Raw genomic sequence first — 24904 nt, 5'->3', positions numbered from 1 at the left:
TATTTATGTTACTCCAGTGGCAATTTGTTTAGCAAACTCTGCAGATACACGTGTGCTACAGAAACACAGCTAACCAATCAAGTCTCTCTGATGCTGCAGTTGAATTAAAGGGTATCTACACCCAAAAATGCAAATGTATAAAAATATATTTATTTTTTTCACCAAAAGTGGTCTCCTGATGTGGTTTTAACCTCTCTAGGGTATGTGGGACGGTAGCGTCCCACCTCTTCAACAGCCAGTGAAACTGCACGGCGCCAAATTCAAATCAACAGAAAACCCATTATTAAAATTTCTCAAACATACATGTATTTTACACCATTTTAAAGATACACTTGTTATAAATCCAGCCACAGTGTCCGATTTCAAAAAGGCTTTACGACGAAAGCAAACCAAACTTTGCTTTCACGCTCTCAAACCAACACCCAGCCAGTGTGTGGTTTCCACCTGTCATTGTGAGAAAATATTTCTCTGTCAGTACATAGCCATTGTGGGCTAACCTCTTCTTGTGGCCTTTCTCTTTTCTCTAAGCCTAGAGGTGCATTAACACAGCCAATCCAGCCCCTCTCCTCAGCCTCCTCCCCAGGCACAAGGTTCATTCTCTAGGCTTACTTCATGCTGGTTTTGTCTCCTTAAGGTAAACGGTGAGTAAAATAAATAAGTAAACAGTGAGTCAGTTTATGGCTATGCACATACAGTATATGGCATTATTTGTCCAATCATATAAACCTATAAAGACTGGTAGAAGAGGGGGTGGCTTAATGATTCACCCTGTCAAATTCGTCCAGGAACTAGTCATTGAAACTGAAAAATTTAAAGGGGACATTGCTCCCTCTATTTCATGTGATATATCAAATTCAGTGAGAGGAGTAGATTGGCTGGTAGTTGAGGTGCCGTATGCTATACCGTTTCCTTCCCCTGCCCTTCGGACTCTTTTCAGTCTACAGACCCCACCCATTTTGAGAACCCACTGGAGCTGAAATAGGTGTTGGGCATTCTATGTTTTTTACTCTTGCATTCTGAGAGTGAAAGGGAGGAAGCGCTAGGGGGAAATTACGGGTGGTCGGTCTCATGACAGGCCAGTCTTCCTACCTGTGAGCCCCAGGCAGACATAATGGTTTTGGGAATGGTGGACAGCCCTCTGGGCCCGGTTACTCCTGGAGCTCCACACAGACCGGTAGGGGAGGCTCTTTGACTATTGTCCTTATGTCCTCGGTCACCTAAGTTAAAGTTAAGCCTAATTTTATGAGTAACCAGACAATGTTTATTGATTATAATGTGGATTTAGCAGTGTATTGATTGTTGATGAAATGCAAATGAGAGGAGACGTATGTGAGTTTGCGGTCGCACGCCGTCAATTGGTTTGTGCGTGTTAAACCTATTGTTGTGTGTTGCCCACTATATAACTTTATTCATATATTTATGATCAGGAAGTACAATTGTGATGTAATCATTTTTGACGATTAAATTGTGAGGGTTAAGCTTCAGTGTAGATGCTTACCTTGTTATCCTTGTTTATTGAAAAGGGTTTTGTTCATTTCCTGGTCTGAGAATTGATGGGGAAATGGGGTGCATTGAGCGCATACTTAATGAATGGTATGGGTAATGCGGTAGCTTATCCCGTGGGACGTATATGTTTATATCCCAGGTTGTATTTATACTTAAAAGCATGTGTGGCACCTTTATTGATAGGTGTGCTGGTAGTAATTAATGTGATTTTGTTTTTTTTATACTGAACAAATATTTTAATGCAACATGTAACAATTTCTACAATTTTACTGAGTTAAAGTTCATACAAGGAAATCAGTCAATTGAAATAAATAAATGTGGCCTTAATCTATGGATTTCACATGACTTGGAATACGGATATGCATCTGTTCGTCACAGATACTTAAAAAAAAAAAGTAGGGGAGTGGATCAGAAATCCAGTCCATCTCTGGTGTGACCAGCATTTGACTCATGAAGTGCAACACCTCTCCTTCGCATAGAGTTGATCAGGCTGTTGATTGTGGTTAAGGAATGTTGTCCCACTTTTCTTCAATGACTGTGCGAAGTTGATGGATATTGGCGGGAACTGGAACACGCTGTCGTATACGTTGATCCAGAGCATCACAAATATGCTCAATGGGTGACATGTCTGGTGAGTATGCAGGCCATGGAAGAACTGGGACTTTTTCAACTTCCAGGAATTGTGTACAGATCCTTGCGACATGGGGCCGTGCATTATCATGCTGAAACATGAGGTGATGACGGCGGATGAATGGCACGGCAATGGGCCTCAGGATCTCGTCACGATATCTCTGTGTATTCAAATTGCCATTGATAAAATGCAATTGTATTTTTTGTCTGTAGGTTATGCCTGCCCATGACATAATCCCGCTGCCACCCTGGGGAACTCTATTCACAACGTTGACATCAGCAAACCGCTTGCCCACACGATGCCATACACGTGGTCTGCGGTTGTGAGGCCGGTTGGACGTACTGCCAAATTCTTTAAAACGACATTGCTTATGGTAGAGAAATTTACATAACATTTTCTGGCAACAGATCTGGTGGACATTCCTGCATTCAGCATGCCTATTGCACTCTCCTTCAACTTGAGACATCTGTGACATTGTGTTCTGTGACTAAACTGCACATTTTAGTGGTCTTTTATTGTCCCCCAGCACAAGGTGCACCTGTGTAATGATCATGCTGTTTAATCAGCTTCTTTATATGCCACACATTTCAGGTGGATGGATTATCTTGGCAAAGGAGAAATGCTCTCTAACAGGAATGTAAACAAATTTGTGCACATCATTTGAGAGAAAAAGCTTTTGGTGCGTATGGGAAAACTTCTGGGTTCTTTTATTTCAGCTCATGAAACATGAGACCAACACTTTACATGTTGCGTTTATATTTTTGTTCAGAATATATATTGTAAGGTTTCGGCAGCTGTATCAATTCTTAAACTTCTAAATTAAAATCCTCACTTTGGCAAAAACAAATCCAGCGACTTTGTCAGCCTCCTCACTGTTAAAATCCAACCGCTGTTTGGACGTTGCTCTAATTGGCTTTTAAGCGCCATTGGCAACAGTTAAATTGTGAATATGGTCTCCTCTGAAAATAGGCTACTCTTTTGTTACTCATTAACTGTCTATGATTGACACTGCGACATGAAAAGGGTTGGCTTAAAGTAATCTCCAGATGTCACGTTCGTCGTAATGATGAGACCAAGGCGCAGCGTGTATAAAGTTCCACATACTTTTAATAAAGAGAAACTCTCTAAACAAAAACAATAAAGAACAACGGACGAAACGTGAAGCTATACGAATAGTGCAGACAGGCAACTAAACATAGAACAAGATCCCACAACACAAACGAGGAAAATGGCTACCTAAATATGATCCCCAATCAGAGACAACGATAAACAGCTGTCTCTGATTGGGAACCATATCAGGCCAACATAAACATACAAAACCCCTAGACATACAAAACCCTAGACATACAAAAACCCTCGACATACAAACTAGCGTACCCACCCTAGTCACACCCTGACCTAACCAACATATATAGAAAAACAGAGATATCTAAGGTCAGGGCGTGACACCAGATTTCTATCAAATATGACCTATAATGAATTACAATGGGTGCTGCCCGTCTGAGCACTATTCACATACACTGACTGTTCAATAGATCATCTTTGGCTGATGGAGAGATGTGATGGAGAGTGTTTTTGGTGGCAATCAGCTTTGAAATCAGAATATTTTGCGTTATGGTTTGCATATCATCACAAACAAAGTACTACAGGTAGTGAATTTGTTAGTTTCAGTTGTAAGCTAATTATCTTCAAGCATTGCAAAGTGTTGTAGCGTGCATGCACATTGTTTTGCAAACAGTAATTAAGTTTCAAATGTAGACATGCCTTGTCGCACTATTCAATTGTGTTAATTTCTGTGCAGCATGAGTAGGGAGCTAACATGATGTAGCTTAGACTCCCAGTGCAGGCAAGGAATTAGTAAGTAGAATAGGCACGGTGCACGCCTCGTGCTGTAGGGGGACAGCAGCTGCGTTGATGGACAGAGTTGATCTGTGAGATACATTTTCACAGAAGTACCGAAAGTAACCAAAATTCTAGTACGGAACCATTTTTCATGTTCTGGTATGGAACAATTGTTGGCACCCTTGAAAAACATGAGCAAAAACGACTATAAAATACAGTGCATTCGGAAAGTATTCAGACACCTTGACTTTTTCCACATTTTGTTATGTTACAGCCTTATTCTAAAATGTAGTACATCTTTTTTCCCCCTCATCAATCTACACATTACCCCATAATGACAAAGCAAAAACAGGTTTTTAAAAATGTTTGCAAAAAAAATACCAAAAATATTACATTTACATAGTTTGTCAAAAGTTTGTACACAACTCATTCAAGGGTTTTTCTTTATTTTTACATTGTAGAATAATAGTGAAGACATAGCATATATGGAATCATGTAGTAACCAAAAAAGTGTTAAACAAATTCTTCAAAGTAGCCACCCTTTGCCTTGATGACAGCTTTGCACAATCTTGGCACGCTTCATGTGGTAGTCACCTGGAATGCATTTCAATTAACAGGTGTGCCTTGTTGAAAGTTAATTTGTGGAATTTCTTTCCTCCTTAATGCGTTTGAGCCAATCGGTTGTATAAGGTAGGGGTGGTATACAGAAGATAGCCCTATTTGGTAAAAAAAACAAGTCCATAGTATGGAAGAAACAGCTGAAATAAGCAAAGAGAAACGACAGTCAGAAATTACTTTGAAAGTTTCTTCAAGTGCAGTCTCAAAAACCCTGCGCCATTTGGGCTCCCGAATGGCGCACCGGTCTAAGGCACTGGATATCAGTGCTATAGGCGGTACTACAGACCCTGGTTCGATTCCAGGCTGTATCACAACTGGCCGTGATTGGGAGTCCCATAAGTCGGAGCACAATTGGCACAGCGCCGTACAAGTTAGGGTTTGGCCAGGGTAGGCTGTCATTGTAAATAAGAAGTTGTTCTTAACTGACCTGCCTAGTTAAATAAAAAAGATAATCAAGGACAACAACCACCCGAGCCACTGCCTGTTCATCCCGCTACCATCCAGAAGGTGAGGTCAGTACCGGTGCATCAAAGCTGGGATCGAGAGACGGCTTCTATCTCAAGGCCATCAGACTGTTAAACAGCCATCACTAACACATAGAGGCTGCTGCTTACATACCGACTTGAAATCATTGGCCACTTTAATAAATGGGTCACTAGTCACTTTAATAATACCACTTTATAATGTTTACATATCTTGCATTACTCATCTCAAATGTATATACTGTATTTTATACCATTTTATTGCATCTTGCCTATGCTGCTCTGTCATTGCTCATCCATATTTTTATATGTATATATTCTTATTCCATTCCTTTACTTAGATTTTTGTGTATTAGTTAGTTGTTGTGGAATTGTTAGATTACATGTTAGATATTGCTGCACTGTCGGAACTAGAAGCACAAGCATTTCGCTACACTCGAAATAACATCTGCTAACCATGTGTATGTGACCAATAATAACCACACCACCCTCTGGAGAGCCCTGCGGTTGCGGGCGGTGCAGTTGCCGTACCAGGCGGTGATACAGCCCGACAGAATTCTCTCAATTGTGCATCTGTAAAAGTTTGAGGGTTTTAGGTTCCAAGCCAAATTTCTTCAGCCAAGGTTGAAGAGGTCCTGTTGTGCCTTCTTCACCACACTCTGTGTGGGTGGACCATTTCAGTTAGTCAGTGATGTGTACGCCAAGGAACTTGAAGCTTTCCACCTTCTCCACTGCGGTCCCATCGATGTGGATAGGGGCTTGCTCCCTCTGCTGTTTCCTGAAGTCCACGATCAGCTCCTTTGTTTTGTTGACGTTGGGTGAGAAGTTGTTTCCCTGGCACCACACTCCCAAGGTCCTTAAGGACATTCAGAGACTTCAGAGACGTCCCGAAGCCACTCCTGTGTTGTTTTGTGCTTAGGGTTGTTGTCCTGTTGTAAGGCGAACCTTCACCCCAGTCTGAGGTCCTGAGCGCTCTGGACCAGGTTTTCATCAAGTATCTCTTTGTACTTTGCTCAGTTCATCTTTCCCTCGATCCTGACTAGTCTCCCAGTCCATGCCTCTGAAAAACATTCTTGCAGCATGATGCTGCCACCACCGTGCTTCACCGTAGGGATGGTGCCAGGTTTCCTCCCGACGTGACACTTGGCATTCAAGGAAAAGAGTTCAATCTTGGTTTCATCAGACCAGAGAATCTTGTTTCTCATGGCCTGGGAGTCCTTTAAGTGGCTTTTGGCAAACTCCAAGCGGGCTGTCATGTGCCTTTTACTGAGGAGTGGCTTCTGTCTGGCCACTCTACCATAAAGGCTTGACTGGTGGAGTGCTGTAGAGATGATTGTCCTTCTGGAAGGTTCTCCCATCTCCACAGAGGAACTCTGGAGCTCTGTCAGAGTGACCATCAGGTTCTTGGGCACCTCCCATATCAGGATGCACCTGAGTTCAATTTTGAGTCTCGTAGCAAAGGATCTGAATACTTATGTAAATAAGGTATTTATTTGTATTTGGAAAAAAATTGCTAACATTTCTAAGAACCTCTTTTCCTTTTGTCATTATGGGGTATTGTGTGTGTATATAGAGGGATTTTGAAAATATTTTAAATCAATTTTAGAATAAGACTAACATAACAAAATGTGGAAAAGGGAAGGGGTCTGAATTCCTTATGAATGCACTATATGTAATTCAATTAATGACCTATATTGTATGCTTGTGACAATTCAAATGTTTAAGATACGACTGCATCGTTCCGCAGACCCCAAACCAATCCAAATGTATCATGCATTGGTCAGCAAATGTATTCAAACGTTACGAATCACAGATTCACTGAAATGTTTTGCTCATATGACTTTCTTCCTTCTGAAAACACCTAATCTTTTGTGACAACTGATCAATCAATCAATCAAATGTATTTATAAAAATACATCAGCCGATGTCACAAAGTGCTATACAGAAACCCAGCTTAAATCCCCAAACAGCAAGCCATGCAGATGTAGAACTGATGCGTCCTCTCCTTCAGTGTTGAACTAAGCATGTAATTGTGTTGACAGTCAATGACCTGCAAGTTATTTTTCATGCTGACCAACCCCAGGGAATATCAGTAGCCTTGTCAAACTGCTCACTGTGCCCAGCTTCACACGTTGACCAACGCGAGGTATGAGGCCTCTTCCTGATCTTGCACATCTGCGTGGCACCTTAAGCATTCAAATGCTAAAATGGCTTGCGTGATGTTTGACGAGCAGGTGTTCACATACTTTTGGTCATGTAGTGTATGTCACAACAGGTAAAAATGTGTCATGACAGTGTAATGACAAAGTTGTGTCAGCTGTTATGACATATTATGACATGGTTATGACCGTGTTATGATGTTGAGTGTCATGTAAAGTTTTTTACCTGTTTGTCAGCAAGTCTGTCAGCAAAGTTACAGTTAGGAAAAAAGTAGGGTGTAACATTCAAACTGGTATACAATACAGCCTACAGTATGTAGTCATCACCTCTCAACTGGGTGTGTTTACTGTTCGTTAGCCCTCATACTGCTATTTTTAGTCACCTGTTAATGATTTCTCAATTTAAACGATGTCCACTTAACTCTCTCTCTGTCCCAGATACTTTGGACCACTATTGTGAAGTTATAGGATTCCCAACTTGATCTAATAAGATTATTAAAATGTTCCTATTTCCCTCCTGTAGCAGAACGAGGTGACGGATAGTGCCTACCTGGGCTCGGAGAGCAACTACAGCGAGTGTGAGATGTTCACAGACGAAGACACGGGAGCCCTAGTCCAGCCAGAGATGCACGAGGATGTGGAGACGGACAGTGGCATCGACGCAACGCTGCACGACCCCGAGGACAGCAACAACAGGTCAGTTCTGACTTACTTAAGCCTCTTTACTCCATGTGGAGCATAGGGCTGCATGTCCTTTGCGTTTTTCTCTGCTTCTCCTCAGGACAGGCCCATGGTCCAATAGTCAGTCCTGACCGTGACCTCTAACCTTAACCCGACCCACATACCGTTGGCCAAAGTCAAACCCTAACCCCATACACGTTCCCCTCCTACTTAGAACTACCATAAACATTAACCTTGAGGTAATGTTTCAATGACATCTGTAGCTAAGTCGAGGTGAAGCAGTTGAGGCAGAAGTGGGTCAAAACTGTTAGTGATGTACGGGTTGACTCATGTCCCGTAGTTATATCCACGGGGAGGGCAGGTTTAGGGTCATGAAATATTGTGTGGATGAAGGGTGGGTGTGTGGCGGGCAGCTTGAATTGAATAGAGAAAACAATATATAAAAAATACAAATGTAAAATTCTTGTGCAATTTTATCTATAGGCTACATTGACATGTATCTTTAATTGTTTTCAGGCTATATGGCTTTAGTGCATAAGAGTATAAGCTTTAGTGCTTTTGGAAAAGGGCAGGAAAAAGTCCAAGTTGATCCACTGAAGCAAATGGAACAATGTCAGAGTTGAATTCAGTAAGAGAAAAGCTACGAAATGGAGAGTTGAAAATAATGAGGCAGGGCTGTAAAAGTAATGTTTACGAAAGATTTGGTGAAGTGGTAAAATAGTATGATAGCAGTGCTGGCTATGTTGTTTGTGTGTTATTATTGTGAGGTGCTATACAGATTCGACAGTCACAAGACAAGGCCTTCAAATAGGCCTATGGCACATCAAGGGAACTGTAGCCTACTATTCAGATGGGACACTGAAATCTAGACACTGACTTTAGGGCTGTAACTTTTCACATAGCCTGCAGAATTTAAGTATTTCTTGCAGTAACATTATATACCAAATGTGACCAGTTTCAAGAAGCTAGACGTATGTCGCACGTCACTACTTCACAGGAGAGGCATTTGAACGTCTTTTTATTTATTTTTATCAAAATGCGTTTTTTGGCAGAAATACTTTCTAGAACATGTGAACTTTCATGTGCCTTAATAACAAACTTGTATTCCATCTGTAAATACGAATACAATTATTAAATTACGAGCCTAGTTGGTTTAGCCACGGAAAAAGACAGGAATCTTCCCGCTCGCCATGATTGGCTGCGCTAATGGATGGGCTGGACATGCCGGGAGATGAGTTTGGATTGGTCTGCCATGTAGCTTGCTTCTGTCTAACGTGGCCTGCTCAGTGTGTGTTGATAATCCTTTCTACCGCAGATTACGGGCATCTATTGTATTTCATGAACATGTGTACATGTCTAGACAATATTGACCCATCCACTTAGCTAGATGTGGCTGGGGGGTGGCTATAGCATTTCTTTCACATGACCCATCAATTTAGACAAGTGTGTCTGGGTAAACGTCATCTAATAATTATCTGGACACTTTTTGTTTTTGATATTGCTACTATGCAAATATGCAAGTAACCATTTCACTGTACCATTTACACCTTCTGTATCTTGCGCATGTGACAAATAAACTTAGATTTGATTTGATTTAGTCTGTGTTTACCAGAGACAGTAATGTGAAGAACAACATGACCTGCACCAAAGTCAGGTTAGGATATAGGCCAAAAGTGTTTTTTTACCTGGAGTTTTTCCTTCCTGTAGGCTACTACTTTTACCACTTTTAGTCATGAAATATTTGGTTGTTACCTACACTACTCACTCTGTTTAACACATGGATTCACATGTGAATCCTTAAAGAGATGGGTGGCGCTAAAGCTTAAGAGGGTGTGAACGATGCTGAATGGGTGTAGACAAAGAAGGGCTCTCCAGTAGGTGTACCAAAACATTCAAGGGCCATTTTCTCAAAAGTGGGATAACAAGTTTATCAACTTTCAAAGCAGAATTACTTTCCCATTGTTCCTCAACTGCAGTGTACAATATACAATTTTCTAGCTCTGAGTCTCTACTTTTATCCAATGTAAAACATGTCATTTAAAATGTTGCTACATAGGACCAAATCCAGGTTGTGGGTCACAAATGTATATTTTGACTCGGGAACAGGAGTGGAGAAATATGATTTATTTCTTTCAGCGTTTGAGAGAATGTAAATGCACAGTTAGTACCTCTACAGACGTCCCTATCTCTATCAGCGCCATAAAAAGTGGTATTTCAACCACGTAAAATATGCATCCAACCCGAACTGAAATATTATCAGAAACATGTTGGATCATTTTCACAGCTTTCTATTTCCTTTCAACTGGTCAAACTGATGTCATTTAGACATTTTGCACAGAAAACCTTTTCCGTTCTTTTGCACGGTTATTGCATTTTCTCTGTGCTTAAACGTCTTTGCTCCGCGAAAGAAGCAGAGATGAGAGAGAACTTACCGATGTCAACTAGATTGAAGCATTCATTCTATAAATTTATGACATTCTGGTGAGCAAGGGTTTATTTAGTCTTCTAGGGCAACATACAGTGCCTTCAGAAAGTATTCAGGCCCCTTGACTTTTTACACATGTTACGTTACAGCCTTATTCTAAATGGATTTAAAAAAATTATAATCCTCAACAATCTAAACACAATACACCATAATGACAAAGTGAAAACAGTTTTTTTGAATTTTTTGTACATTTACATAAGTATTCAGACCCTTTGCTATGAGACTCGAAATTTGATTGGAGTCCACCTGTGAGTAAATCAATTGATTGGACACGATTTGGTAGGGCACAGACCTGTCTATATAAGGTCCCACGTTTAACAGTGCATGTCAGAGCAAAAACCAAGCAATGAGGTCGAAGAAATTGCCCGTAGAGCTCCCGAGACAGGATTGTGTCGGCACAGATCTGGAGAAGGGTACCAAAAAATGTCTGCAGCATTGAAGGTCCCCAAGTACAGTGGTCTCCATCATTCTTAAATGGAAGAAGTTTGGAACCACTAAGACTCTTCCTATAGCTGGCCCGCCAAACTGAGCATACTTATGTAAATGTGATATTTTTTATACATTTGCAAACATTTCAACAACAAAAAAATACTGTTTCTGCTTTGTCATTATGGGGTATTGATGAGGGAAAAAACTATTTTATAAATTTTAGAAAAGGGCTGTAACCTAACAAAATGTGGAAAAAGTCAAGGAGTCTGAATTCTGAAGGCACTGTATAATGACAGAAGAGAAGCTGCTTGTATCCAATTATAGACAGTTGACTAACAAATCGAGAGCTTGGAAAAGAGATGATTCTGATATAATTGGCTTTACAAACCCTCATTGGTTTGAATCGTGTCAGCAACTTATATCTTGTTTTCTTTTAAACTTATTAGCATGGATTGGGGTATTTAGTGTACTATGCAGTGCCTTAGACCACTGCGCCACTCGGGAGGCCTAATATATATTTTTTGACAAATTCAGAAAGAACCGTATAGTCCCAAGCTCTCGAAATAGCCTACAAAAAAATCTGAAATTATAAACAGAAACATATCAAAGTTACGCAAACATAATCCTGCACCACCTGTCAAAAAATTGTTCTGCTGTCTCTGACTGTAGGCTACAGTGCATTTTCGATATTAGAGGGTTATGGTTGTTTGCCAGCCTCAGATTTTCACTTTATCACATATAGTTGGCAGTTGCGGATGGGCTATTAGCAATTGCGGGCCGGTGCGGGTGAACAAACAGCTTACCCACGCACCACTAAAAGCTGTCCTGAAACCACGATATCACTGCTCATCACTCAGACCCTAGGGTTTGCACTGTAACAGATAAAGTAAATGTATGAGGCCTTTGACTAAATACTATCGGTGACCAACTTGGAAAAGTCAAAGTAATACTAGCCCCAGCCATCACAGCCTATCTATCTATTAACCAGGTAGGCCAGTTGAGAACAAGTTCTCATTTACAACTGCGACCTGGCCAAGATAAAGCAAAGCAGTGCGACAAAAACAACAGCACAGTTACACATAAACAAATGTACAGTCAATTACACAATAGAAAAATATATGTACAGTGTGTGCAAATGTAGAAGAGTGGGGAGGTAAGGCAATAAATAAGGCATGGAGGCGAAATAATTACAATTTAGCATTAACGCTGGAGTGATAGATGTGCAGATGATGATGTACAAGTAGAGATACTGGGGTGCAAAAGAGCAAGAGGATAAGTAACAACATGGGGACGAGGTAGTTGGGTGTGCTATTTACAGATTGGCTGTGTACAGGTACAGTGATCGGTAAGCTGCTCTGACAGGTGATGCTTAAAGTTAGAGAGGGAGATATAAGACTCCTGCTTTGGTTATTTTTGCAATTCATTCCGGTCATTGGTAGCAGAGATCTGGAAGGAAAGAAAGCCGGCCAAAGGAAGTGTTGGCTTTGGGGGTGACCAGTGAAATATACCTGCTGGAGTGCGTGCTACGGGTGGGTGTTGTTATGGTGACCAGTGAGCTGAGGTAAGGCGGGGCTTTACCTAGAATAGACTTATAGATGACCTGGAGCAAGTGGGTTTGGCGACAAATATGTAGTGAGGGCCATCCAACGAGAGCATACAGGTCGCAGTGGTGGGTAGTATATGGGTCTTTGGTGACAAAACGGATGGCATTGTGATAGACTTGGAGGCTATTTTGTAAAAAAAAAAAAAAAAAGACAACGCCGAAGTCAAGGATCGGTAGGATAGTCAGTTTTACGAGGGTATGTTTGGCAGCATGAGTGAAGGAGGCTGTATTGGGAAATAGGAAGCCGATTCTAGATTTAATTTTGGATTGGAGATGTTTGATGTGAGTCTGGAAGGAGAGTTTACAGTCTAACCAGACACCTAGGTATTTGGAGTTGTCCACATATTCTAAGTCAGAACCGTTCAGAGTAGTGATGCTAGTCAGGCGAGAGGGTGCACATTTGCACGTATGCACATTTTCGTGGAACAGTTTCATTTATAATATACCTTTTCTCTAAAAATCATTGTCTGTAGTTAATGATACAAATCTAAAAGTAACTTTTATTACCATTTCCAGCTATGTAGAATTAGCGTACATAATACAAAATATTCTGGGCCCACAGTTTCCTGCGTCAGTGAGCTCGGGACAGACACATCTGTGGGCTATTTGTGCAAGGGATTTGAAGTAATCAGGTATTTTATGACGTTTCCACTGGATCAGAGTATTACATTTTTCCCTTTCATGCCGAGTGGTTATTTAAAGGATGAAAGCTGTTCATATTTTTCAAGTACTTTGAGGAACTATTGTCATTCTCAATTGATTCTAAAACAGACTTTGTTTACTTACTGTTTGAGGTGAAGAAAACATTTATTTGATAAGTTCCACAGCTTGTTAGTAATGGTAAGTTAAGACAATCAGAAATACTGTCAGACATCCCCAAATGGCCACATTTATAGGCCTATATTTGCACGCAGGCCAGGTAGACCAGTCCTACTTCTATATGCGTAATCAGATGCGCATCCTTACTCAATATTGACAGGAGCGTTTAAAACAAAAGACAATTAATACATTTACAGAAATCGTAAATGGAATGTAATAAACAAACTTGTTTCTCACAAGTGTGGTATAGGTTGTGAGTTCTGCATACAACGTGTCCACTCTGACAATGAGAATCGTAAAGGACTGTAATAATAATATATTGAAATTACCGTAACCAAACATTGCAGATTAGAAATAATGGGAATTAACCATAGGCTACTACTGTTGATGTATGTAATGGGGAATTGATAGACACTGCAAACAATGCACACAATGAAGTTATGAAACAATGAATAGACATGAAATGGCGGGAGAGAGTGCATTGGAGAGAGACGTGCCTTGCAAATCAGACAGGTGTCTCGTCTCGTGTGCCATGGGTAAAAATCTATTTGCGACAGCTCAACTAAAAGAAATCTCGGTCAACCAACAGCCTATCGACGAGTAGACTTAATGGGTTCAGCCCTAGCCTAAACAAATGGTTAATGGTCCAGTCCGCAAGTACCCTAGTTTTAGAACAGCCCGCGATATGCTTTATGAATGTAAAATGCGGCCTGCCTATGCACGACAGAGGAAAAGGTGGAGACTTTGCTACGTTGGCTACCAAAACTGTATATGAAATGCAGTGGGAGAGTTGAGCAAGACTACAGATTTAGACTACTTTTCTATAGCCTACTCAAGGGAGAGAAAAACATTGCTAGACTGTTTTACTATTTAACTCGTAAAGCAGCTTGTGTTTCTTAACCAGGCAAAGGGTAGCTAACTAGAAAGCTGGTGGTGACTGGTTAGCTAAGATGAAGCAAATCAAATCACATTTTATTGGTCACATACACGTGTTTAGCAGATGTTATTGCGGGTGTAGCGAAATGCTTATGTTTCTAGCTCTGACAGTGCAATAATATCTAACAAGTAATATCTAACAATTTCACAACATTTACCCAATACACACAAATCTAAGTAAAGGAATGGAATGTCAGAGCGGAATAGACTAAGATACAGTAGAATAGTATAGAATACCATATGAGATGAGTAATGCAAGATATGTAAACATTATTAAAGTGACTAGTGTTCAATTTATTAAAGTGGCCAGTGATTTCAAGTCTATGTATATAGGCAGCAGCCTCTATGTGCTAGTGATGGCTATTTAACAGTCTGATGGCCTTGAGAGTGAAGCTGTTTTTCAGTCTCTCGGTCCCAGCTTTGATGCACCTGTACTGACCTCGCCTTTTGGATGATAGCGGGGTGAACAGGCAGTGGCCTGGGTGGTTGTTGTCCTTGATTATATTTTTGGTCTTCCTGTGACATCGGGTGCTGTAGGTGTCCTGGAGGGCAGTTAGTTTGCCCACGGTGATGCGTTGGGCAGACTGGGCCACCCTCTGGAGAGCCCTACAGTTGCGGGTGGTGCTGTTGCCATACCAGGCGTTGATACAGCCTGACAGGATGCTCTGTAAAAGTTTGAGGGTTTTAGGTGCCAAGCCAAATTTCTTCAGCCTCTTGAGGTTGGAGAGGCACTCACCTCTTCCCTGTTCCCTGTCTCGTCATTGTTGGTAATCAGGCCAACTACTTTTGTGTCATCTACAAACTGATTGAGTTGGAGGCGTGTATGGCCACACAGTCATGGGTGAACATGGAGTACAGGAGGGGTCTGAGCACGCATCCTTGTGGGGCCCCAGTGTTGAGGATCAACGAAGTGGAGGTGTTAGGTCTGCTGGAGGTCATTTTGCAGGGCTCTGGCAGTGCTCCTCCTTGCACAAAGGCGGAGGTAGCGGTCCTGCTGCTGGGTTGTTGCCCTCCTACGGCCTCCTCCACGTCTCCTGATGTACTGGCCTGTCTCCTGGTAGCGCCTCCATGCTCTGGACACTACGCTGACAGACACAGCAAACCTTCTTGCCACAGCTCGCATTGATGTGCCATCCTGGATGAGCTGCACTACATGAGCCACTTGTGTGGGTTGTAGACTCCGTCTCATGCTACCACTAGAGTGAAAGCACCGCCAGCATTCAAAAGTGACCAAAACATCAGCCAGGAAGCATAGGAACTGAGAAGTGGTCTGTGGTCACCACCTGCAGAACCACTCCTTTATTGGGGGTGTCTTGCTAATTGCCTATAATTTCCATCTGTTGTCTATTCCATTTGCACAACAGCATGTGAAATTTCTTGTCAATCAGTGTTGCTTCCTAAGTGGACAGTTTGATTTCACAGAAGTGTGATTGACTTGGAGTTACATTGTGTTGTTTAAGTGTTCCCTTTATTTTTTTTGAGCAGTGTACAATAGCTGTTGTTTGGGGTCTTTATTCTGAGTGTATTTATGAGTTGTTTTTGCATGTAGTGCTGGGGTCAGTCACGAGGGAGGAGGAAGTGTAGGGGCATATAAGGCCTTGTCTGCTGATTGCGTTTACCCATCTCTCCGGCTTGATGACGGATTGGGGGGGATGTGTTTGGACTTCCTGTTCACAGTTGAGCCTTGAATTCCAGGAAGTGTGGAGTTCGCTCTTTTTCACTTTTTTCCTTTTTCTTCTGGAGAGGGCCCCATCTTCCCTCCTCTGCTCCCTGACACCTCTTTCATTCATGCGGAAGGGGGCCAAAGCCAGGGCCGGCAGAGACTCTGACACTTCCACTTGATCCTGTTTCAGCAGTCCTGAACTGTTAGCGATCTGGCCGTAATTATGGAAGGTCTTCCCCTGGCTCTCCAGGGCTGAACTTCCCCTGGAATAAATCACTTTCTGTAAATGTTGACCTTTCTCTGTGCTGTCAGGCAACTTGTTGACAAATTTTGAATGGAAATATATTCCACTGCCAAACGGCAGTCTATCTGACATCCCTTTTCTACTCTGCTAACTATGTCAGATCATGCTCCTGTTACTCTTGCCATACAGGTGTTTTCTTATATAACTTTCTAACTTCAGCTTAGGGTGGTTATCTCAGGCCTTACCTATACAGTCTTCCCTGAGGCAGATTTGTCAGCGTTTCAACTCAGTTCCTTCTTTAAGTTCCACATTTCCTGTTTTATCCTGTCTGTCACTGATGGGTCAGAAGATCACTGCAGGTGAATTACAGAAACCAACCACAACCATTTTTAGTTGATGTCAGTGTAAAAAGGTTTACAATTGGCAGGGGTGGGATCAATAGTCACCTTTGACCATCAGAGGTAAAGGTAAACAAAACAAATTAAGCAAATCAGCACAATAACAACACACTACTGCCTCAGTCATGTGCTCTTGCATTAACAACTAGACTCATTTCCTATTCCCACACACGATGACTCAACACTGTTTCATTAACATTTAACAATAGGGCACTCCAGTGCCCTTTTCACTTAATTTAACTTCTCACGAGTCACCAACCCTGATCCGGTAGCACCCCCACCCCCCCCCCCCCCCCACTGAGTAGCATAGCTAGCATAGCGTCACAAGTAACTTGTAGCATCTAAATATCATTAAATCACAAGTCCAAGACACCAGATGAAAGATACAGGTCTTGTGAATAAAGCCACCGTTTCAGATTTTTAAAATGTTTTACAGGGAAGACACAATATGTAAATCTATTAGCTAACCACGTTAGCAAAGGACACGATTTTTTTACTCCCAATAGTTTTTTCCTGCGTCAGTAGCTATCACTAATTCGACTAAATAAAAATATATATAGCCACTAACCAAGAAACAACTTCATAAGATGACAGTCTGATAACATATTTATGGTATAGCATAGTTTTTATTTTGAAAAATGTGCATTTTTCAGGTATAAATCACAGTTCTACATTGCAGCTGCAATCTGAAATAGTGCTGACCCAGCCAGAACAATTACAGAGACCAACGTCATATAACGAATTACTCATCTTAAAACATTTCAGAAAAATACACAGCGTACAGATATTGAAAGCCCAACATCTGATGAATCCAAACAATATTTCAGATTTATTAAATGTTTTATAACGAAAACAAAATGTAGCGCTAAATTAGCATAGCTATACCAGGCAGATTCGGCTAGGCGCCCACGGCCAGTTCACATGCACAACAGATATGATATAACATCGTAAATTGGGTCTTACTATGGCTGATCTTTCATCAGAATGTTGATCAAAGTGTCCTTTGTCAAGATGAGTCGTTGGTTCCGTTCAGAATTGTTCCTTGCCCACTCCATTTAGCACAGGTACTGGTCGAGTGGCACGGATCTCTCAAACGTAAATAAAATCAGACAACGGAACACCACAAAACTCCCGAAAAAATTCAAATAATCTGATTAAACTATATTGAAAAAACATACATTACGATGATATGGTCACATGTATCAAACAAAATTCGACACGGAGATAGTTTTCATCCATAACGCCAGCAAAACAGTACACAATCGCAGCTCCAACTCGTGCGAATCAGAAAACCGGAAGTTGTCGGTCACGCCAAAGAAATAGGTCTTATTTCACGTCAGTACCAGATAAACAAAGAATTTCTCCTCTGACGTCCTCTTGACACCCAGAGGAAGGCGAATGAAGTGTGTTTCTGGTCATAGGGGTCATGACCATATATAGGCAGAGCGTTGAAGCGAGCATAGACTTCTTGCATTCTACTTCTTGGTCAGGGAAAGTGCTGTCAAATGACTTGTGTATCACTCAGAGACAAAATTGAAACGGTTTTAGAAACTAGAGATTGTTTTCTTTCCAATGGTATTATTTATATGCATATAGTATGAGCAATAATTGAATAAGAGGCAGTTTAATCTGTAGAGCAAATTATGCTAATGGGAAAATAGCACCCCCTGTATTCTCAAGAAGTTAACACCAGATCTACTGAACAAACGGCACATCTCAATAGGTGGTCCAGGTATGTCATGACATAGCAAATGTGGGGGATGGGCCTTTCCTATTTTGTTCTCTATTGCTCATCTAGCAAGGGGGATGGCTGATGACTTCACAACTTCCCATCAAACCTAGTCCTTGAATGCCTTGACTGGGGATGCCTTGGCTCTTGGTTGGGGATTAGGAGTTTAACAGGATTACCCACCCTACCCCATCCACCCGTCCTGTCCTACCCCAGCATCCCCCCACTAGGCTGGGCCCTGGCCAGTCACTGCGCCTGCCTGGTGCCCCTGTTTAGCCCTAAATTTGATTAACCCTCAGGCACTCACAGCCTGCCTCCCCATCTTGACTCAAGTCTATGAGGAAGAGCCCATGGTAACAGGGAATGACCGACTGGTCACTTGTGAGTACTGATCATTTGTGGGGACAGACTGTGATGAACACTTTCTAGTCGCCCACGTTGGTGGTAACCTATTAATTAACCTCTTAGGGATCCCTAAGCATGAATCCCGCTCGAATCCCGTTAGCGTGATTGATTTGACAACATCCAGTGAAATTGTAGCGCGCCAAATTCAAACTACAGGAATATCAATATTCAACCTTCATGAAAATATAAGTGTAATACATCAAAATAAAGCTTAATTTCTTGTTAATCCAGCTGCTATGTCAGATTTCAAAAAGGCTTTACGGCGAAAGCAAACCATGCGCTTATCTGAGGACAGTGCCCCGTATACAAACACATGAAAATAATTTTTCAACCAGGCAGGTGCGACACAAAAGTCAGAAATAGCCATATAATAAATGCCTTACCTATGAAGATCTTCTTTTTGCAATCTCAAATGTCTGTGATACAATGAATGGTCGTTTTGTTCGATAAATTCCTTCTTTATATCTCCAGAATTTCCATTTCTTTGGTGTGTTTGATTCAGAAATTGCGTTTGATTCAGTTCCAACATGACTACAAAGTGTCTAATAAGTTACCTGTAAACTTGGTCCAAACATTTCAAACAATGTTCCTAATCCAACCTCAGGTATCCTAAAATGTAAATAAATGATACAATTTAAGACGGAATAAACTGTTTCTAATACCGGATAAAAACAACGTGAAGCCGCTCCAGTTCACGCGCAACAAAAGACTAAAGCCCTTCAGAGTAACACCTACAAAGAACAGCCATACTTCTTCATTTCTCAAAAGAAAAACATTGAACAATTTCTAAAGACTGTTGACATCTAGTGGAAGCCATAGGAACTGCAATCTGGGCCCTAATAAATCAGGTCTCCCATAGAAACTCATTGGAAAACAGTGACAACAACAAAAAATTCCCTGGATGGATTGTGCTCGGGGTTTCGCCTGCCAAGTCAGTTCTGTTATACTCACAGACATTATTAACAGTTTTAGAAACTTCAGAGTGTTTTCTATCCAAATCTACTAATTATATGCATATCGTAGCTTCTGGTCCTGAGCAGCAGGCAGTTTACTTTGGGCACGCTTTTTATCCGGACGTGAAAATACTGTCCCCTATCCCAGAAAGGTTTTAAACATTCACTGTAAGGAAAGAAGAGTGCAATTTACATTACCATTTTCTGGGAACAGTAGACTGATCTCAAGTGGACAAGGTCTTTGGGATCGTCTCTTAACTGGAGAACTGGGCAGTACTACTCGGGTTGGTGTAGCCAATGAGTGTTCAGGATTCCACTCTGGTTGGCTGGAGGTTGTCTGTTTCCAGTTGCTCCGAGGTTGAGATGCGGGGGCAGCGGACAGCGTTTAAAGATGCGGTCTCTCTCATCACCCGCCCTCTATGTGCGGGACCTTACTAGGGACTTCAGTGTTGGGCTGAGTAGTGGGTGAGTTGCTACCTGCTTGTGCTAGTGATGGCTATTTAATAGTCTGATGGCCTTGAGAGAGAAGCTGTTTTTCAGTATCTCGGTCCCAGCTTTGATGCACCTGTACCGACCTCACCTTCTGGATGGAAGCGGGGTGAACAGGCAGTGGCTCGGGTGGTTGTTGTCCTTGATGATATTTATATACAGTGGGGAGAACAAGTATTTGATACACTGCTGATTTTGCAGATTTTCCTACTTACAAAGCATGTAGAGGTCTGTAATTTTTATCATAGGTACACTTCAACTGTGAGAGACGGAATCTAAAACAAAAATCCCGAAAATCACATTGTATGATTTTTAAGTAATTAATTAGCATTTTATTGCATGACATAAGTATTTGATACATCAGAAAAGCAGAACTTAATATTTGGTACAGAATCCTTTGTTTGCAATTACAGAGATCATACGTTTCCTGTAGTTCTTGACCAGGTTTGCACACACTGCAGCAGGGATTTTGGCCCACTCCTCCATACAGACCTTCTCCAGATCCTTCAGGTTTCGGGGCTGTCGCTGGGCAATACGGACTTTCAGCTCCCTCCAAAGATTTTCTATTGGGTTCAGGTCTGGAGACTGGCTAGGCCACTCCAGGACCTTGAGATACTTCTTACGGAGCCACTCCTTAGTTGCCCTGGCTGTGTGTTTCGGGTCGTTGTCATGCTGGAAGACCCAGCCACGACCCATCATCAATGCTCTTACTGAGGGAAGGAGGTTGTTGGCTAAGATCTCGCAATACATGGCCCCATCCATCCTCCCCTCAATACGGTGCAGTCATCCTGTCCCCTTTGCAGAAAAGCATCCCCAAAGAATGATGTTTCCACCTCCATGCTTCACGGTTGGGATGGTGTTCTTGGGGTTGTACTCATCCTTCTTCTTCCTCCAAACACGGCGAGTGGAGTTTAGACCAAAAAGCTCTATTTTTGAATCATCAGACCACATGACCTTCTCCCATTCCTCCTCTGGATCATCCAGATGGTCATTGGCAAACTTCAGACGGGCCTGGACATGCGCCTGCTTGAGCGGGGGGACCTTGTGTGCGCTGCAGGATTTTAATCCATGACGGCGTAGTGTGTTACTAATGGTTTTCTTTGAGACTGTGGTCCCAGCTCTCTTCAGGTCATTGACCAGGTCCTGCCGTGTAGTTCTGGGCTGATCCCTCACCTTCCTCATGATCATTGATGCCCCACGAGGTGAGATCTGGCATGGAGCCCCAGACAGAGGGTGATTGACCATCATCTTGAACTTCTTCTATTTTCTTCTATTTTCTAATAATTGCGCCAACAGTTGTTGCCTTCTCACCAAGCTGCTTGCCTATTGTCCTGTAGCCCATCCCAGCCTTGTGCAGGTCTACAATGTTATCCCTGATGTCCTTACACAGCTTTCTGGTCTTGGCCATTGTGGAGAGGTTGGAGTCTGTTTGATTGAGTGTGTGGACAGGTGTCTTTTATACAGGTAACGAGTTCAAACAGGTGCAGTTAATACAGGTAATGAGTGGAGAACAGGAGGGCTTCTTAAAGAAAAACTAACAGGTCTGTGAGAGCCGGAATTCTTACTGGTTGGTAGGTTTTCAAATACTTATGTCATGCAATAAAATGCAAATGAATTACTTAAAAATCATACAATGTGATTTTCTGGATTTTTTTTTCAGTGTATCAAATACTTGTTCTCCCCACTGTATATATATATAGACAATTACAACAATACTGAATTAACACTTTTATTTTAACTTAATATAATACATAAATAAAATCTATTTCGTTTCAAATAAATAATGAAACATGTTCAATTTGGTTTAAATAATGCAAAAACACAGTGTTGGAGAAGAAAGCTAAAAGTGCAATATGTGCCATGTAAAAAAAGCTAACGTTTAAGTTCCTTGCTCAGAACGTGAGAACATATGAAAGCTGGTGGTTCCTTTTAACATGAGTCTTCAATATTCCCAGTTAAGAAGTTTTAGGTTGTTGTTATTATAGGAATTATAGTACTATTTCTCTCTATACCATTTGTATTTCATATACCTTTGACTATTGGGTGTTCTTATAGGCACTATAGTAATGCCAGCCTAATCTCGGGAGTTGATAGGCTTGAAGTCATAAACAGTGCTGTGCTTCAAGCATTGCGAAGAGCTGCTGGCACACACAGGAAAGTGCTGTTTGAATGAATGCTTACGAGCCTGCTGCTGCCTACCACGGCTCAGACTGCTCTGTCAAATATCAAATCATAGACTTAATTATAATATAATAAACATACAGAAATACAAGCCTTAGGTCATTAATATGGTCAAATCCAGAAACTATCATTTCGGGGATTTTTTTTTTTATTCTTTCAGTGAAATACGGAACCATTCCGTATTATATCGAACGGGTGGCAACCCTAAGTAATTATTGCTGTTACATTGCACATCCTTCAGTGTTATGTCATAATTATGTAAAATTCTGGCAAATTAATTACGGTCTTTATTAGGAAGAAATGGTCTTCACACAGTTCGCAACGAGCCAGGCGGTCCAAAATGCTGCATATACCCTGACTCTGCTTACACTGAACGCAAGAGAAGTGACACAATTTCCCTAGTTAATATTACCTGCTAACATTAATTTATTTTAACTAAATATGCAGGTTTTAAAAAATATACTTGTGTATTGATTTTAAGGAAGGCATTGATGTTTATGGTTCGGTGCATTGGTGCAACGATTGTGCTTTTTTCGCAACTGCGTTTTTGTTAAATCATCACCCGTTTGGCGAAGTAGGCTGTGATTCGATGATAAATTAACAGGCACCGCATTGATTATATGCAACGCAGGACAAGCTAGTTAAACTAGTAATATCATCAACCATGTGTGGTTAACTAGTGATTTTGTGAAGATTGATTGTTTTATAAGATAAGTTTAATGCTAGCTAGCAACTTACCTTGGCTCCTTGCTGCACTTGCGTAACAGGTGGTCAGCCTGCCACCCAGTCTCCTCGTGGATTGCAATGTAATCGGCCATAATCGGCGTCCAAAAAGGACGATTACCGATTGTTATGAAAACTTGATATCGGCCCTAATTAATCGGCCAATGCCGATTAATCGGTTGACCTCTAGTTTTTATAGAAGCGGTGATAAACAGTAATAGATGCGAGTCAAGTGAAGAGAGACTCTAACTTAACCTTACTTTAGCTAAAGCCTCATAAGTGTGCATGAGATTTGTGGAACGGGCTGTTCACAATCACACATACATGTACAGTGCATTCGGAAAGTATTCAGACCCCTTGGCTCTTTCCGCATGTTACCTTACAGCCTTATTCTAAAATGGATCAAATAGTTTTTTTCCCTCATCAATCTTCACACAATACCCCATAATGAAAAGCAAAAATAGATTTTTAGAATTTTTTGCAAATCTATTAAAAATAAAAAACTTAAATATTACATTTACACAAGTATTCAGACCCTTTACTCAGTACTTTGTTGAAGCACATTTGGCAGCGATTACAGCCTTGAGTCTTATTGGGTATGACACTACAAGCTTGGCACAGCTGTATTTGGGGAGTTTATCCCATTCTCCTCTGCAGATTCTCTCAAGCTCTGTCAGGTCGGATGGGGAACATTGCTGCACAGCTATTTTCAGGTCTCTCCAGAGATGTTCGATCGGGTTCAAGTGCGGGCTCTGGCTGGGCCACTCAAGGACATTCAGAGACTTGTCCCGAAGCCACTCCTGCGTTGTCTTGGCTGTGTGCTTAGGGTCGTTGTCCTGTTGGAAGGTGAACCTTCATCCCTGCCTGAGGTCCTGAGCGCTCTGGAGCAGGTTTTCATCAAGGATCTCGCTGTACTTTGCTCTGTTCAACTTTGCCTCTATCCTCACTAGTCTCCCAGTCCCTGCTGTTGAAAAACATCCCCCACAGCATGATGCTGCCACCACCATGCTTCACCGCAGGGATGGTGCCAGGTTTCCTCCAGACGTAACTCTTGGCATTCAGGCCAAAGAGTTCAATCTTGGTTTCATCAAACCAGAGAATCTTGTCTCTTATGGTCTGCGTGCTTTAAGTGCCTTTTGGTGAACTCGAAGCGGGCTGTCATGTGCCTTTTACTGAGGAGTGGCTTCTGTCTGGCCATAAAAGCCTGATTGGTGGAGTGCTGCAGAGATGGTTGTCCTTCTGGAAGGTTCTCCATATTCACAGAGGAACTCTGAAGCTCTGTCAGAGTGACCATTGGGTTCTTGGTCACCTCCCTGACCAAGGTCCTTCTCCCCCGATTGCTCAGTTTGGCCGTGCGGCCAGCTCTAGGAAAAGTCTTGGTGGTTCCACTTCTTCCATTTAAGAATGATGGAGGCCATTGCGTTCTTGGGGACCTTCAATGCTGTATAATTTTTTGGAAACCCTTCCCCAGATCTGTGCCTCAACAAAATCCTTTCTCGGAGCTCTACGGACAATTTTTTCGACCTCATGGCTTAGTTTTTGCGCTGACATGCACTGTCAACTGTGTGACTGTATATATACAGATGTATGCCTTTCCAGATCATGTCCAATCAATTGAATTTCCCACAGGTGGACTCCAATCAAGGTGTAGAAACATCTTAAGGATGGTCAATGGAAACAGGATGCACCTGAGCTCAATTTCGAGTCTCATAGCAAAGGGTCTGAATACTTATGTAAATAAGGTATTTCTGTTTTTTTTTTGTTTAGAATCGCAAAATTTTCTAAAAACCTGTTTTCGCTTTGTGATTATGGGGTATTGTGTATTGATGGTTGACAAAAAAAATATTTTAATACATTTTTGAATAAGGCTGCAAAGTAACAGAATGTGGAAAAAGTCAAGGGGTCTGAATACTTTCTGAATGCATTGT

The 24904-nt window shown here is 41.6% G+C and overlaps 1 protein-coding gene across 2 annotated transcripts in view; it reads left to right on the top strand.

Annotated features, from left to right (window-relative positions):
• The window catches only part of LOC139541918 (rab11 family-interacting protein 3-like), a 100931-nt gene that overhangs the window by 38920 nt on the left and 37107 nt on the right, over positions 1-24904 (top strand). For both annotated transcript variants that reach the window (XM_071346815.1, XM_071346814.1), the window contains exon 4: positions 7762-7934. In XM_071346815.1, coding sequence (XP_071202916.1) covers positions 7762-7934 — 173 coding nt within the window. The remainder of the gene's footprint in view (positions 1-7761; positions 7935-24904) is intronic.

The sequence above is a fragment of the Salvelinus alpinus genome, chromosome 17 (genome assembly GCF_045679555.1).
Source record: "Salvelinus alpinus chromosome 17, SLU_Salpinus.1, whole genome shotgun sequence".
Classification (NCBI taxonomy): Eukaryota; Metazoa; Chordata; class Actinopteri; order Salmoniformes; family Salmonidae; genus Salvelinus; species Salvelinus alpinus.
This window is presented reverse-complemented; position numbering and strand designations above follow the sequence as displayed.